The following is a 14511-nucleotide window of genomic DNA, read 5'->3' on the forward strand; positions in this document are numbered from 1 at the left end:
GCTCTGCCTTCCGGCTACATGAACAATGATTGGCCTGTTGTTCAGATAGGGGCGGGATTAAGCCGGATGGGGACTCTCTCTCAGACTAGAGTGATTACGACCTCTGCTGGCTGGTTGGTGGCGCCTGCACGGAGATGGGAAAGGAGTGCGGTAGAGGGTGTGGCTCTCCGTACACAGCACTGTACTGCAATGCACTCGTCTAGTGTAGGTTATAAGATGTTCAATTGCTGGCACGTGTCGGAGGGGGCGTGGAAGCCTCGTCCTCCCCAGTCAGGAGCAGGGACCAGCATTAGTGAGAGGATGATTGACGAGCAGAAATTGGATGCACTAAAGTGGGAGAAAAAGGGGTAAAGTACAAAAAAAAGAAAAAAAAAAGGAAACTTTTTTATCAACTACTTTAGCCTAATTTGTTTTGTCATGTAGTTCAAGTGTCTTTAATAAATCACACAAAGTTGGAACTTTAAATGTCTTCTTAATATTCCTCTATGTTGTTAAATTTACATTTCTTCTTCCTAACCATGGAAAACTGCTCCAGACCATAATTTCTTCTCCACCATACTTTACAGCTGATGAATTTAAGCAGTAAGTGTCCATGCAGGACTGCCACATGTGTTTGCATCCCTTCATCAGATGCTTGTTATTGTGCATAGTAATCACAGGCTTGTGTGCAGCTGCTTGGCCAAGAAAACCAAAACTATGAAGCTCCTGATGAGTTCTTGTGCTGTCATTACTTCCAGTGGTTTCCAGTTCGAAATACTTTTCTCATTAATTTTTGTATTATTCTTTAGCATTGCACCACAAACCGTGACCATGGAGCTACTTTATTTTATTGTAGAAAAGTGAGGAAACAGTTTTACTCATTTAAATGATAAATCAGTTGTTTGGAATACTGTCTGCCCCATGTTAACAATCATTGGACAAGTGTTGCAAAAACCATCTCTATTATTATGCTTCTTTCTCTACTATTAAAATTGGCAACTTGGTGGCATAGCTGGTTTAGTGAGTGCTGCACAGGTCCAAAACATTTAGAAAAAAAAGGCTGTTGTGTGAGTGAGTAAATGAATGTTTACTCATCAGAATGGGTATTTGAGTGTCTAAAGGCTTGTGTTTTAAATAATGAATATCTTGTGCACCCTCAAGTGGTCATTAATGGCAACCCTAAAGCTGTTAGAACTCTCCAAAAGTTAGAAAACTCACTTCAAAGCAATTTGAATGGACTTAATGGAACTGCTTTTGGAGCAATAAATAAACATTATTGTTTATGACTTAAATGGTCTATACTGTTTATCAAATGCCAGTTTATCCTTTGCCTTAAAGTTTCAGTATTTAATTCTTGGTGGGTCAATCACTCCAGCTGTGTTCAGAATTATTCATTTCATTAAACCCACTTTTATAAAAAGTCGCTCCGGTGGCGCAGCGGTGAAGTACGCTAGCACACCAGAGTTGGGGTTTCAAATACATCGTATCGAATCTGAGCTCTGCCTTCCGACTGGGCTGCATGAACAACGATTGGCTGTTGTTTATAGGGGTTAGGGGTAAAAAGTCGGATCATAGGTTCTCATAACTGGTGCAACTGTGGCCCCTGCTGGCTGACTGATGGCACCTGCACAGGGCTGAGGAATAATGCTGATGGAGGTGTGGCCCTCCATATACAGTGCCCGTCGGTGTATGAACTCGACTCGTGTGGGTGAAAAATGCACTGTACTGACTGTACGTGCCGGAGGGGCGTATGTCAGTTGAGAGGCGTCCTCAGTCAGTGGTGAAGGGTCGAATCAGTATAGAGGACACAATCAGGGTAATTGGACACGACTAGATTAGGGGCGAAAATTGGGGGAAAAAAGTGGGGAAAATTATTTAAAAAAACAAACAAAAAAACCCCCCACTTTTATGTAATAAAGGCATATTCCCACAATGATGCGCTTCCCAAATTCATCCCACATATGCATGTGTTTGACTCCGTGGCCCAGTGGTCTAAGTACACAAATGACTTTTATTAGTACTAGTATGAGGGATACAGTAAATATTCCCCCAACTCTCACGGCCAGTATTACACCGTTGCTTTGAGCCACTTGCAGCTCTGAGGTGCGACTCTTTTCAGTTCTGTACTTTTCTGTTCCCTATTCGAGTTGTATGCGGTTCGAGATTTGCTTTGGCCATGCTTGTACACCAGCTAAAAATCTTTTTGAGTGGCACTTGTTCAGGGTAAGAGATGTAAAGTAAGGTCTGATGAAAGCTATATTTAGTGTTAGCTAGCTCTTATTAATAATAGTCTGTCAGAAAGACATAGCACAACTTAAAGCACTGTACAATCTGTAGCTAAATACAGCAGTAATGCATTATTTTTCATAAAGCGACATGTATAAGTAGACCTGTAAGCCTAGAAACATCGTGCAAAAATGTGAAATAAAGCTCCAGCGACATGCATATATGTTTTTTCTTTTAAAAATGTTATATTAACAATTTAAATCCATTCCATAAATACAGGCATTTTACAAAGCATGCCCAACCAAAACACAAGACAGTATTACAAACCTGTCTACTGACACACACTGACAAATCTGGGAACATGTAAGCACACATATGAATATTTTAAAGTTAAAAAAAATGATTTCACTGAGCTGTGCTTTGGACAGAAAAACATTCCTTGTAGTTACAACCTAAATAAAGGCTTTTCTGAAAAGTTACATACAATGTATTCTCATTGTAAAAACTGTCATAATGAGTTTGCGTTATTTGTTTTAATATGTGATTTAGCTCCATATAGCACCGTTTTCTGTGGTTTAACTTAGACACACTTGCACACACATCTGAATAATTTACTTAAACATAGTTCTATAAAAGCATCAGGCATGTACAAAACGATTAAATAACTTCTGAAATTATTATTAACATACAGTCCAAAAATGCTGAATTGTCTTGTATTTGAAAATAACCCAGGTTGCTGAACAACTTACTTGTTGGATCTGAAAGTTTGGACCTTCTACAAGCTCTGTGTCGTTTCACTTGTACATGTACTGTTTACAGAACAGAGAAAGGATTTTGGAGTGTTTTGTTTTATTTGTGCCATTCTTGATAGCATGAATTAAATCTTTCCACTGATTTTGTGACCTTAAGAAAGTTCTGCTTGAGCTTTTGCCCAAATCTGTAATCGTATGCATTATAGTGCATTCATATTCATGAGGTCTGCTCGATAACCGCAGAGAAACACACGAGACTTGCACATACACCCATACACACTCTCTCATGTTGACTTGTTTGGCTAGGAGTCTTTAAGCATATTAATGCGGGCGAAGATCTTAAGCGCTGGACCAAGTTTGATATTCATGGCACTCATGAGGTGGTCCTCCTTTAGTAGCAGCATTGCCTGTCCATCAATCTCCTGAGAACGGAACTCATCTGCAATCTCCTGACAACCTATCAAAAAAGTCACAAACAAAAACATTAATTTTTAGAAATATTATAAACAAGTATTTAAGAAAAAAGAGTATCATGGACAAATGCTTTATCTTTATTTATATGTGGCGGGTTCAGTTCCACTAGAATTTGCTTTGTTTGTTTATTGGTTTAACACCATGTCAACACATTGGTTACATTCATGGCAGGATCGTTGAATATTTCCTTCTTTTTAGATCAAGTCATAGTCTTTCTTGTTCTGTTTTTGTTTTGTCTATCTTCATACGTTGAGTCCTCAGTTTTATATTCGTGAAGAGTTTTGAGTACTGTTCCAGATTCGAAAATTTCTCTCATGGTTTGGGGAAAAGCAAGTCTTTTCCGCTCCTGTAGATACCTGGGACAGTCAACCAAAATATGCCTAATGGAGACAAGTATTTGGTAGTTTCACTGGGAAACATGGCACACAGGACAGGGTGCCAATTTATCGCAGAGCTTTGGCCAGTCAGACATACAAATCATATCTGTGTAGATGTCCAGCCGGCTAATAGCACAGCTGAAGATTTGAACCCAGATCACAGCGATGGCAGGCTAACAATAGACCACTGTGCCACACGTGTCTGTTTTGGCATCATGATTTGTGTCTTATTTTACATTGATGCTTTGTTTATGTATTTAAATTTCCAACTGTGGGTAGTGCAGGATCTCTTGAATTGGGTTTGATCCCCCTTTTGGCATTTTTTTTTATTTTCACACAACTTTCTTCAGTAACTTCAGTTGCTTTTTATGCTTTTGTTGATTTCTTTCCTCCCTCCCTCCTTTCTTGTCAACATCTGTTTCTGTCATTTTCTTTCTGCTACTATTTACTTCTCTTTGTGTTTCATTTTACTCTGTTTTTCTTTTTATTGCTTTATTATTTTATCTGTCTGCCATCCAGTTGTCAAAGTCAAAGCCTACTTTACTGTCAATACTGCACTATGTACAGGACATACAGAGGATTGAAATTACGTTTCTCTCAGACCCATGGTGCAACAATAAACATTAAATAAACATTAAACGTAAAATATATGAAAAATATAAAAATAAACACACTAAATGCAAAAAAATGTAGACAAATATAGACACTAAAACTTAATAAAAATAAAAAATATACTGTAGGTCCCCGATATTAACGTCCGAGACAGTAAAGTGACATAAGGCACCTAACAGATTAGAGTCTGTTGGTATGACCAGAGCAAATGTAAACAACAGTGCAAATTGAATGAGCTTATAGACCAGGGATGTCATTTGTCATTTGTTTCCTCAATCTTCTTGCATGCACTGCATCTAGTTGCAGCACACATCTAGCTTTATACAAACTTATTTTTTTTATTTAGACTTTAAAGCCATGTTTAACATGTATGTGTCATTTAATGACAAGATAAGTATTATGTGTCTGTCTGCTTATTTTATCTTGTCTTTGTCATTTTTATTTATATTTGGGTTTTCATGCATGTGTACATGTTGTCTTTCCTTGGTGTATTTGGGGCATTTTATAAGTATCTGTTTTATCGTTACAGGTGTTCGGAAGATTTCACAGGTTGGTGGGTTTTCATTTTTTTAACAGGTGTTGGTGGCTTAATACAAATACCAAATACATAAATAGTTTGTATCTCTTTTATCAAGTCTGAATTATGAATGATCATGCTTTTGATATCATACTACCCAGACCTTCTAGTATGTACACAGAACAAATAAGCACCCATTGTCAGTTTGTAAATAAAGCATAGAGAGGCTGACCTGGCAGGGAGCGGATAAACTCAAACACCTCTTGCACGTTCCACTTGGTAGGATCACATGGCAGGAAGTGCTGATTAAGAGTAGGAACCTCGTCGGGGTCGGGTGTGGAGAGTCCTCGCGGTGGCACCACAGGTCCGGAGCTGGCTGCAGACAGAGGGGAGGGAGGCTCCTCATAGCTGGAGATGTCCGAGCAGGGACTGGACTCTCCCTGACTGGGCTGAGAGGGAAGCGGTGAGGACACGGACTCGCCCTGAGACTGCTGCGATACAGAAAGCCTCTGTGGAAACACATACAGCATTGTGAGAAGGTGAACATGAGTTTGGTCCTCAATAATAAGACTGGACTATACTGCATACTATACTAAAATACCCACAGGAATGGGGTTTATGTACCAGCATTTGTGCCTTCCTGCTACACACGAACCTGTATGCTTACACAGTATGTTTGTGCACTATATAAGGGCTTACATGTGCAATAACATTACATAATTAACATGACCAAAAGTATGTGGACATCCGTTCTAATTAGTGGGAGCCACTATTTCAGCCACACAATTGCTAAGTGATGCATAATGAAACTTAACACTACAACCCCAAATATTAAAAAATGGGTACAATATGTGAAATGCAAATAAAAAAGAGGGTATAGGTACTCAACTGGCCTGCCTGCAGTCCTGACCTGTCCCCAATACAGAATATGTGGAGAATTCCTAAATGAAAAATGAACTTTGAACTTACTACCTCTATTGCTTGCATTTGGCTCACTTGGATAAAATTGATGATTGAATCTAGTGGAATGCCATCCAAAGGAGTGGGGACTGTTACAGTTTGTATTGTTTGTTTATTAGAATTTTAACGTCATGTTTTACACTTTGGTTACATTCATGACAGGAACGGTAGTTACTCATTACACAAGGTTCATCAGTTCACAAGGTTATGTCAAACATAGTCTTGGACAATTTAGTGTCTCCAATTCACCTCACTTGCATGTCATTGGGAGGAAACCGGAGCACCCGGAGTAAACCCACGCAGACACAGGGAGAATATGCAAACTCCACACAGAAAGGAACCGAACCGCCCCACCTGGGGATCGAACCCAGTACCTTCTTGCTGTGAGGCAACAGTGCTACCCACTTAGCCACCGTGCTGCCCGGGGTCTGTTACAGAAGCAACGGGGTAAACAACTCAAAGTATTAATAACAATAATTTAGGAATAAGATGTCTAACAAGCCCATTTAGAACCCCAGAGGTGTTTGAATATGCACATATTGACCATGAAGTGGATACTGGACATCCCATTGAAATAATAGGATAATGATAATAGAATATATTCATTTCATTTACATGAACTGCTTTATCCTGGTCAGGGTGGCAGTGGGTCCGGCTGACCTGGAAACACAAATCCACTGCAGGGTTTTGGTAATCACCCCCCCTCTCAAGACAACCAATCTTGTCTGTGCCTGTGTAGACACCCGGCCGGCCGATAGCACCGCTCAGATTCAAACCTGTATCTCAGCAGTGGTGGGTAAGCAGTGGTGGGCCACCCAACGCTTCCAAGAGTTTCATTTGTTTTATCATTAGACATACTGACTGTTTCAGTGTGTTCAACTCAGAAGTGTGTTCTGTATACGCAGCATTAGGAAGATTCAAACCTGTTTCTTAGGATCTGAACCTCTGTGACCTCGACTGTCTGATCTTCTCCTCCATCGATTGCCTGGTTTAGTTCTGTCAGGGCGGAAGAGGCCAATCCGTTTTGTGCACCCGACGTTGTACCTGATTAAATGTGACAAAAAAACCGTGACAATAAATAAGCATGGTCGGTTCATTTACTTGTCTGACGTTAAAAACCAATAACACTCCATTACTTTTATTACCTTTTTGCACACACGACAGAGCAGAAACGCTTGGAGCCTTTAAACTTATAGGCCAGGTCAACCCAGCCACAGAACTCACACGTCAGCTTGGGCTCCTCTGGCTCCTCATCCCTCAACGCTGGACCTGAGTATAAAACATAACAGACGTATAAAGGTGTGCTTCACAGGAACATTTAAGTGACGGAAACATCCTTATTCTGTTATACTGTATATCTCAGTATGGAACACAGAAATGTAACAACACACTAATATATATTTTACAATTCTAGGGTTACAGTACAATATTTATTTATTTATTAATTTATTATAATTTTAAGTCATATTTTACAAAAAAATTTTTATGTCAAACACAGTCATGGACAATTTTACCTCACTTGCATGTTTTTGGACTGTGGGAGGAGCCGGAGCTCCCGGAAGAAACCCACACAGACACTGAGAGAACATGCAAACTTCACACAGAAAGGACCCGGACCGCTCCACCTGGTAACCTAACCCTGGACCTTCTTGCTGTGAGGCGACAGTGCTACCCACCGAGCCACTGTTACAGTACAATACATGCATGTTTTATACACTATATGGCCTAAATTATGGCACTGTTGGCCCCATGAACAAAGTCTGTATTTCTATTGCATTGTATTTACTCAAAATTAAGTCTATTTGGATCTAACAGTCTGCTAAATGCAGTTAATGAAAATTGAGAACAGTGGTAGCTCACTGGTAAATGTCCTGTACTAGTAATCAGAAGGTCACTAGTTTGAGCCCCACCACTGCCAGGTTGTAACTAAGTAAGGCTCTTAAACTTTAATTTAATGGATTTTATTCATAATAGCATCTGCTATTATGCTCACCACTGCTGAGATCAGGTTCGAGTCTACACAGACATAATTTTCTATGTCCAACAGGAGGTGGCTAAAGCCCTGCCTTGTGCCTGGTGTTTCTAGGTGAACCGAACCCACCACAACCCTGACCATGATAAAGCAATTGATGAAAATGTAATAAAAAAACCACCAAAAACAAGTCTACCATGATTTTCTCTCACTGTGCATGACAGAAAGTTCTCTTTTTCTTTATTTTATTACATTTTCATGTTTTACCACCGATTACCCTGGTCAGGGTTGTGGCGAGTCTGGTTTCCCCCAGAATCAATGGGTGCAATGCAGTACCCCACCCCGGACAGATGGGAATCCATCATGGGGCCTTGGTCCCCCTCCTGTCAGACAAAGCCAGTCATGTCTGTTTATAGACGTTCAACCGACTGATATCACCACAGGGGATTCAAACCTGTGATCCCAGCAGTAGTGGGATTGCATGATTGCCCACCGTGCCACCAGAGCACTTTGCTTTTTCTGTGTCCTTGAATCAGCAACAAGCTTCAGTCACGCTTTATTTTCCTTATATTTTAACACAAATGCTTTTTTTCTTGTGCAACTATGTAAAGATTACGTGACTACAGTTAGAGTTAAGCATTGCAACAGCAGCTTCAGAATGATGGCAGACGTGTATCAACACACTTCTAATTTAAGTGAATGCACAACCGTGCTAGACGCATTTGCACTTTTGGTGAGTGCATGGTGCATGTCCCACCTTGCTGTGCAGGTTCCTCCGGCTCTGAGTCGGTGGTGTTGTGTGCATTACTGAGAGGGGTTTTGTCTTGGTCTGAAGGCAGCTGCTGATCTGCTTTCTTAAGGCTGTCGGTCTGAACGTAAGACCTTTCGACCTGCAATCATGAACATTTAAGCATCAGCAAAAATTTTATATAAAAGCACAGTAAACAAATACAGTATACGAGCAAAGCAAAACTAGCTATAAACCAATAGTGTACTCCATTTTCCCCCCTTATGGCTGCTCCTGTATACATTAGGGTCACTATAACAGATCATTTTGTCATTCTATTCTGGAAATTAGCCAATCATGCCCTTTCAGACGCCCAATCAGCCCACAGCCCTGAGATTCAAACCCCCAGTTGCAGCTTGATCTTCTGGCAAAACTTTGGAAATATTGGACAATGTTGGACTGCCAGGCCCAATCAAATTCATTGCTCCAACATTTGACAGTCAATCGCTGTGCAGAAATCCTCCCCTCAGTCCAAAATTCACAACACAGAAATGTTGGACAGTTGGTCAGCCTCATTGGTCCAGCACACTCTACCGCTGTACCACCCGAGCACCTGGAGATACTCAGTTTAAAATTAAACTCATTTAATTTAATTTATTATGAGTTACTCATATGGTTTTTATCAAGCTCCGTCACAAGAGGGCAGCATAACACAATGTCTGTGGTTGTTGCAGGAAACTTGCAGGAAAAATGTGCTTTTTTGTAGCCTAATATCTCATACAGGAGGTTGTTACAGTAAAATAATCTTGTGTCTGTGTGGGTTTGAAAAAATGTGCAAGAAGTGAGTGGTTAACTCCAAATTCCCCTTAGGTGACACCTGAAATGGATAAAACCATTGTTTTAGAATAGTTTTGAACCCACTTTAACCCTTTACCCCGACCATAATAAATGTATTTAATTTCCTTTTCATTAATAGCTTTATCATGGTCAGGGTCCCGTTGCATCTGGTTCCACTGGGTGCCTGTTTGTTTGTTTAACGCCATATCAGCACATTTAGGCTATTTATACGGCGGAATGTAGGTTGTATCTTAAGTGTATGTCATTTTAATCAAGTTATAAATGATGTTTTAGATTTAAGTGTGACAAAAAATGTAGTATTTTTCCTGGTGATGTCTTAAGTAGGTTTTGTACATTGTTTTCATTAAAGAATTGCTGTCTTTCTGTGTTTAGTGTTCGTCCGTTAATATGTGTTTGATTGTTAGTGTGGTTTTGCATGATTGGCAGGTTGGTGCGGTTTCCCCTGTAAGAAGGTACTTGTGTGTTAGTCTGGAGTGTCCGATCCGGCATCTGGCATCACCACACACTAACAACCGACTCTTATAAATCACTGCACAAGTAAAACTGAACAAAAACATTGAACTCTGGACTCCTTTTAAACATGGCCAATTTACTCTGACCGTATTTATATTTATTATGACTGCACTGTTGTTTTAAGAGCGTGCAATTTATTCTGTGCAATATCTTAAGCCACTCAGGGCATGTGCAAAACCCCACTACTACCTCAGTCACTGCTGTGTTTTAAACAATCTACTGTACTTTTTTTTTTTACTATAGTTTAGTCTTTATTCTTTATATTTAAGATTCTTATACATACATGTGTATTTGTATATAATTGTTTTGCTTCTATTCTTACTTATTGTATGTGTAAGCACCAGTGGCGGAGCCAGACAATTTTCATAGGGGTGGCCAGACTGAGACCATTGCTCACACAGGGGTGGCACAGAAACTGATACCTTTTTTTATGTGGTCAATCACTCATTTACCTATACAGGCAGTAAGTGCCATGTAGAATTACATCACGAAGAATAATACGCTTTTTTTCTCTCTTCATTTTCCCTGACAAGTGAAAAACCAAAATATAGCCTATAACCTTAACATTATGAGGAAGAATTTCAAAGCTATTCCTTTGCAATACATTATCATTTGGCTGCCAACTTGTGTGTAATGATGAGACTCAATTGAACCCGAGAACATGCTAGTGTTTGCATGGAAAACAAATTTTAATTTTCTTTCAACAATATGATACAGACTGACCAACACTATTAAGCCAAATCAGCATTGAAAATAGACTTTACTTTTAACAGCCTTCTACAATGCTGGAGCTTCTTAAAACGGAATATATTCTTTCAAATAGAAGTGTTATTTAACTGCTATTAAATTGTTTTCCAACAAAATCCGCCCAATTAACCGCCCAATCTGGCAACACTGGAACGCGCAGAGCCCGGTTGCGCCTTTATTCGTAGCTCGCCACAAATACTACTAAATAGTACTAGTAGAACTATGTAGTACTGCTTCTGTAATTGTGTTGGTGGTTGACATTTATGTCGTGTATTACTGCACGGTTTTGGGGGAGAACTACTTCTTTGAGGTGCGCTGTTGAATTGAGTCCCTGTGAGAACACCTGCGTGCAGAAATGCTTCCGCAAAAAAAGTTGCCGGCAAAGCGGTGATGGGGGGGCCGGAGGGGTGGCCGAAGATTCATTTATGGTGGCCATGGCCACCACTGGCCACCCCCTGGCTCCGCCCCTGGTAAGCACCATTGGATTGCTACTCAATTTCGTTGTACACTGTGCAATGACAATAAAGGCATCTTGTCTTATCTTATCTTGTAATAATAGTTTGGTTTTGACGACTGTCCATTCTAGTGTAGCATTTTCCTACTTTCGGCTTACTGTCCCATTCATTCTGCCATTTATTTTTGATGAGTGAAGACATTTTTGAAAAGGCGTCTGTGGGAGGGATGGGTTGCGTGGTGATCTTGTCTTCCGTTGATGTTCTAGTGATCCGATCCACTCTTTCATTGCCTGGAAGCCCTATGTGGCTTGGGATCCAACAGTAGACAACTTTATATTACTGTTCTTGTAGTTCTTTTCCTTTCGTTAGTATCTCGGATATAGTGGGGTTGTCTGTGTCAAGATGGGAAACGCTGGGTGCAATGCAGGGAGCCAATGTGCTGCTTAGATATAGATATGCCATTTTCATTTTAGACTACTAGTCAGAAGATCATTCTAGTCTCATCAGTGGTAACTTGTGTTTGCTTTGGCACATGCAGCTTAATATGGATTAATATTTGTTAACAAATAGTGGCAGGTGGATCACATGAAAGTGGTTTGTGTGAGCTCTTATAGTGTGATAAGCGCTCTCGCTTGTCTTAAATGTTGTGCTGTATTCAATTTTACATCCTGATTCTTTACTTATTAATTAATTTTTTTTTTTTTTATTGTCTTTTTATGCATTTTACCCCCTTTTCCTCCCAATTTTAGCTTAGCCAGTCCACTGATAAGGACATCGACGGCATCCAGGGAGGGTGAATATTCGTCTGACACACATTTCCTCTGATGTGTGCGCAGTCCACCAATCCTTTCTTAATCACCCATACTGCCCCCCCCCCCCCCCCCCCAACGTTTGTTTTAAATCACTGACAAGTAAATATCTGTGTCATCACTAGCAAAATTTAAATAGATTTGTAATGTGTAAAACCTGTTGTGTATTTTTTTTGCAATACATGAGTAGACTGTACTCACAGGGAATGGTTCAGCTCCTTCCTGGATGACGAAACCTTCAATAACGTGTGTAAGCACATGGGGCTTGACGATGGCTTGAGGGGGTTTGTTTTCACCGTTAGCTGGCTCACTTTCTCCTCGTGGGGTCATGGTTTCTACGCTCGGGGTCTCTACTGCGCCTGTGCAAAAATAAAGAGTGATCGTCTCCAGGACAACTGTGCACCTGCTGCATCAGCACCAAACTTTCTAATAGGAGTGAGCACCCACCGCCCCACCCCCCTGCTTGTAGGAATAACAATCTCTACTTGTCTGGGAAGGTTTTTCACAAGATCAAATCATCTGATAATGTATGAAACCTTTATACTGTACTGAATAGTTGTACTGAATTGTAGTTACTCTTGACAGTATTTATTTATTTGTTAGGATTTAATGACAGTTCACAAGTTTAATGTTAAACACAGTCATGGACAATTTTGTATCTCCAATTTACCTCACTGGCATGTCTTTGGAATGTGGGAGGAAACCAAAGCTCCCGCATGAATCCATGCAGACAAACTTCACACAAAAAAGACCAGGACCACTCTACCTGGGGATCAAACCTAGGACCTTCTTGCCACCTCTTCTTGACAGTACAGTAACTGTAAAGTATAAATCTGTATAAGGAATATTTCAGCCTCTTCTAATAAGAAAGAATTGTGTTTAAGTGATAGAGTTTGTGTTAACTCCTCATGTCCATTGCACAACCTATGTTTTCGAATGTTGTTCCCACACTGCTTTTACTATAATTAGGGCCCTAGTTTTCCAAACTCAGTTACCCAAGTCGTGTTTTTAGCTGCTTTAGACTTCAACACCTTGGACATTTTGTCTAAGCGATTGCTAGTGTAACCGAGCGTATTTAGATTTTGCTGAGTTAATAAAGAAAGAAATACTTTATACATAGACAAACTGTCACTAGCATAATACTTTAATGGCTTGTTCTTTTGAGGTGCAGCACAGACAACAGAGAGATGATCACGTGTGTAGAGGAGCACACCTTTCCATTGAAAATGCCCTCAGTACGTAAACACATACACCAAACATTGTCAGCACACTACACCACAGGAAAGTCTGTTACACTAACTTAATTGCAGTATGATTGCTATGACCGCCTCATATTGCATATCGCACCTCATATTTTATCCGCTACACCAATGATAAATGTTAAATCACTAAACACAAACCGTACATTTTGAATTCCACATCAAATTGCATATTTCACAGGAAAAGGCTCATTTCATGGTCCGTGCCATGATTTACGTGCCGAGGTAAGGCCTAAACTGTAATAAATACATAAATAGCCGTATGTGCGTAAGTAGCCAAGTCTCTTGACACTTCTTTTTATAAATTTAATTCTAGCTACAAAACATATGTTTCGTCAATTTGTTCAGCCCAAATAGTATCTGATATGTAAGTATTATGTGTATGTAAGAAAAGGCAACTTAAAGAAACAATGGTACTGCTTTTAGCACTGCTTTTAAAATTTTTGTTTATGCATTTTCTCCCCTTTTTCTCTCTTTTTAGTGCGTCCAATCGCTCGATTGCGTCATGCTTCCTCTCCACCAATGCCGATCCCCACTCTGATTGAGAAGAACAAAGCTAACCCATGCCCCCTCCGACACGTGGGCAGCAGCCGTATGCATCTTATCATCTGCACTTTGACGAGTGCAGTGCAGCTCAGCACTGTGTACGGAGAGACACACCCTGAGAGCACTCTTTTCTCTTCTCTGTGCAGGCACCATCAATTAGCCAGCAGAGGTCGTAATTGCATTAGTTATGAGAGAGACCCTATCCGGCTTAATCCCACCCCTATCTGAACAACAGGCCAATCGTTGTTCATGTGACCGCTCAGCCCAGCCGGCAGGCAGAGCTGATATTCATTACGATGTATTCGAGATCCCAGCTCTGGTTCCAGCATGTGTTTTTTACCGCTGTGCCACCTGAGCGGCCTTTTTAGCACTACACTTAAAACCATCAGATCAATTAACTGTAAAGGATTGCACAGCAATACTGAGCAACATAATGTAGTATAATACTTGCAGTACTATAATTCTATCAGAGAGCTCTCCAAATCTCCACATCCCAAAATGTTACACACTGCAGCTTTAAATAACAGCCTGTTGCATTGTGTTTGTGTATCTTATTGGACAATGAAACATTCCAAATGTCATTCCTGTAAGTTACATCTATAGAAAAATCTCACACCTTTTTCCAGACAGTGCTAGTAATGAGCACATCTGACACAAACCAAAACACCTCAACAGCATGCAACAAGTGGAAATGCTCACCAAGGTAGGCTAAAACATGCTTCACTTCA

General features: G+C 40.2%; 1 protein-coding gene across 1 annotated transcript in view; it reads right to left on the bottom strand.

Moving 5' to 3' along the window:
* Window positions 1–2428: 2428 nt before the first annotated feature.
* Window positions 2429–14511, bottom strand: part of phc2b (polyhomeotic homolog 2b (Drosophila)) — a 40891-nt gene continuing 28808 nt past the window's right edge. The window contains exons 9-14 of the mRNA XM_062996610.1: window positions 12180–12337; window positions 8627–8759; window positions 7043–7166; window positions 6821–6941; window positions 5170–5446; window positions 2429–3414 (exon numbers count right to left, since the gene is read on the bottom strand). Of these exons, the coding sequence (XP_062852680.1) occupies window positions 3260–3414; window positions 5170–5446; window positions 6821–6941; window positions 7043–7166; window positions 8627–8759; window positions 12180–12337 (968 nt within the window). The 3' untranslated portion in view covers window positions 2429–3259. The remainder of the gene's footprint in view (window positions 3415–5169; window positions 5447–6820; window positions 6942–7042; window positions 7167–8626; window positions 8760–12179; window positions 12338–14511) is intronic.

The sequence above is a fragment of the Trichomycterus rosablanca genome, chromosome 6, assembly GCF_030014385.1.
Source record: "Trichomycterus rosablanca isolate fTriRos1 chromosome 6, fTriRos1.hap1, whole genome shotgun sequence".
Lineage (NCBI taxonomy): Eukaryota > Metazoa > Chordata > Actinopteri > Siluriformes > Trichomycteridae > Trichomycterus > Trichomycterus rosablanca.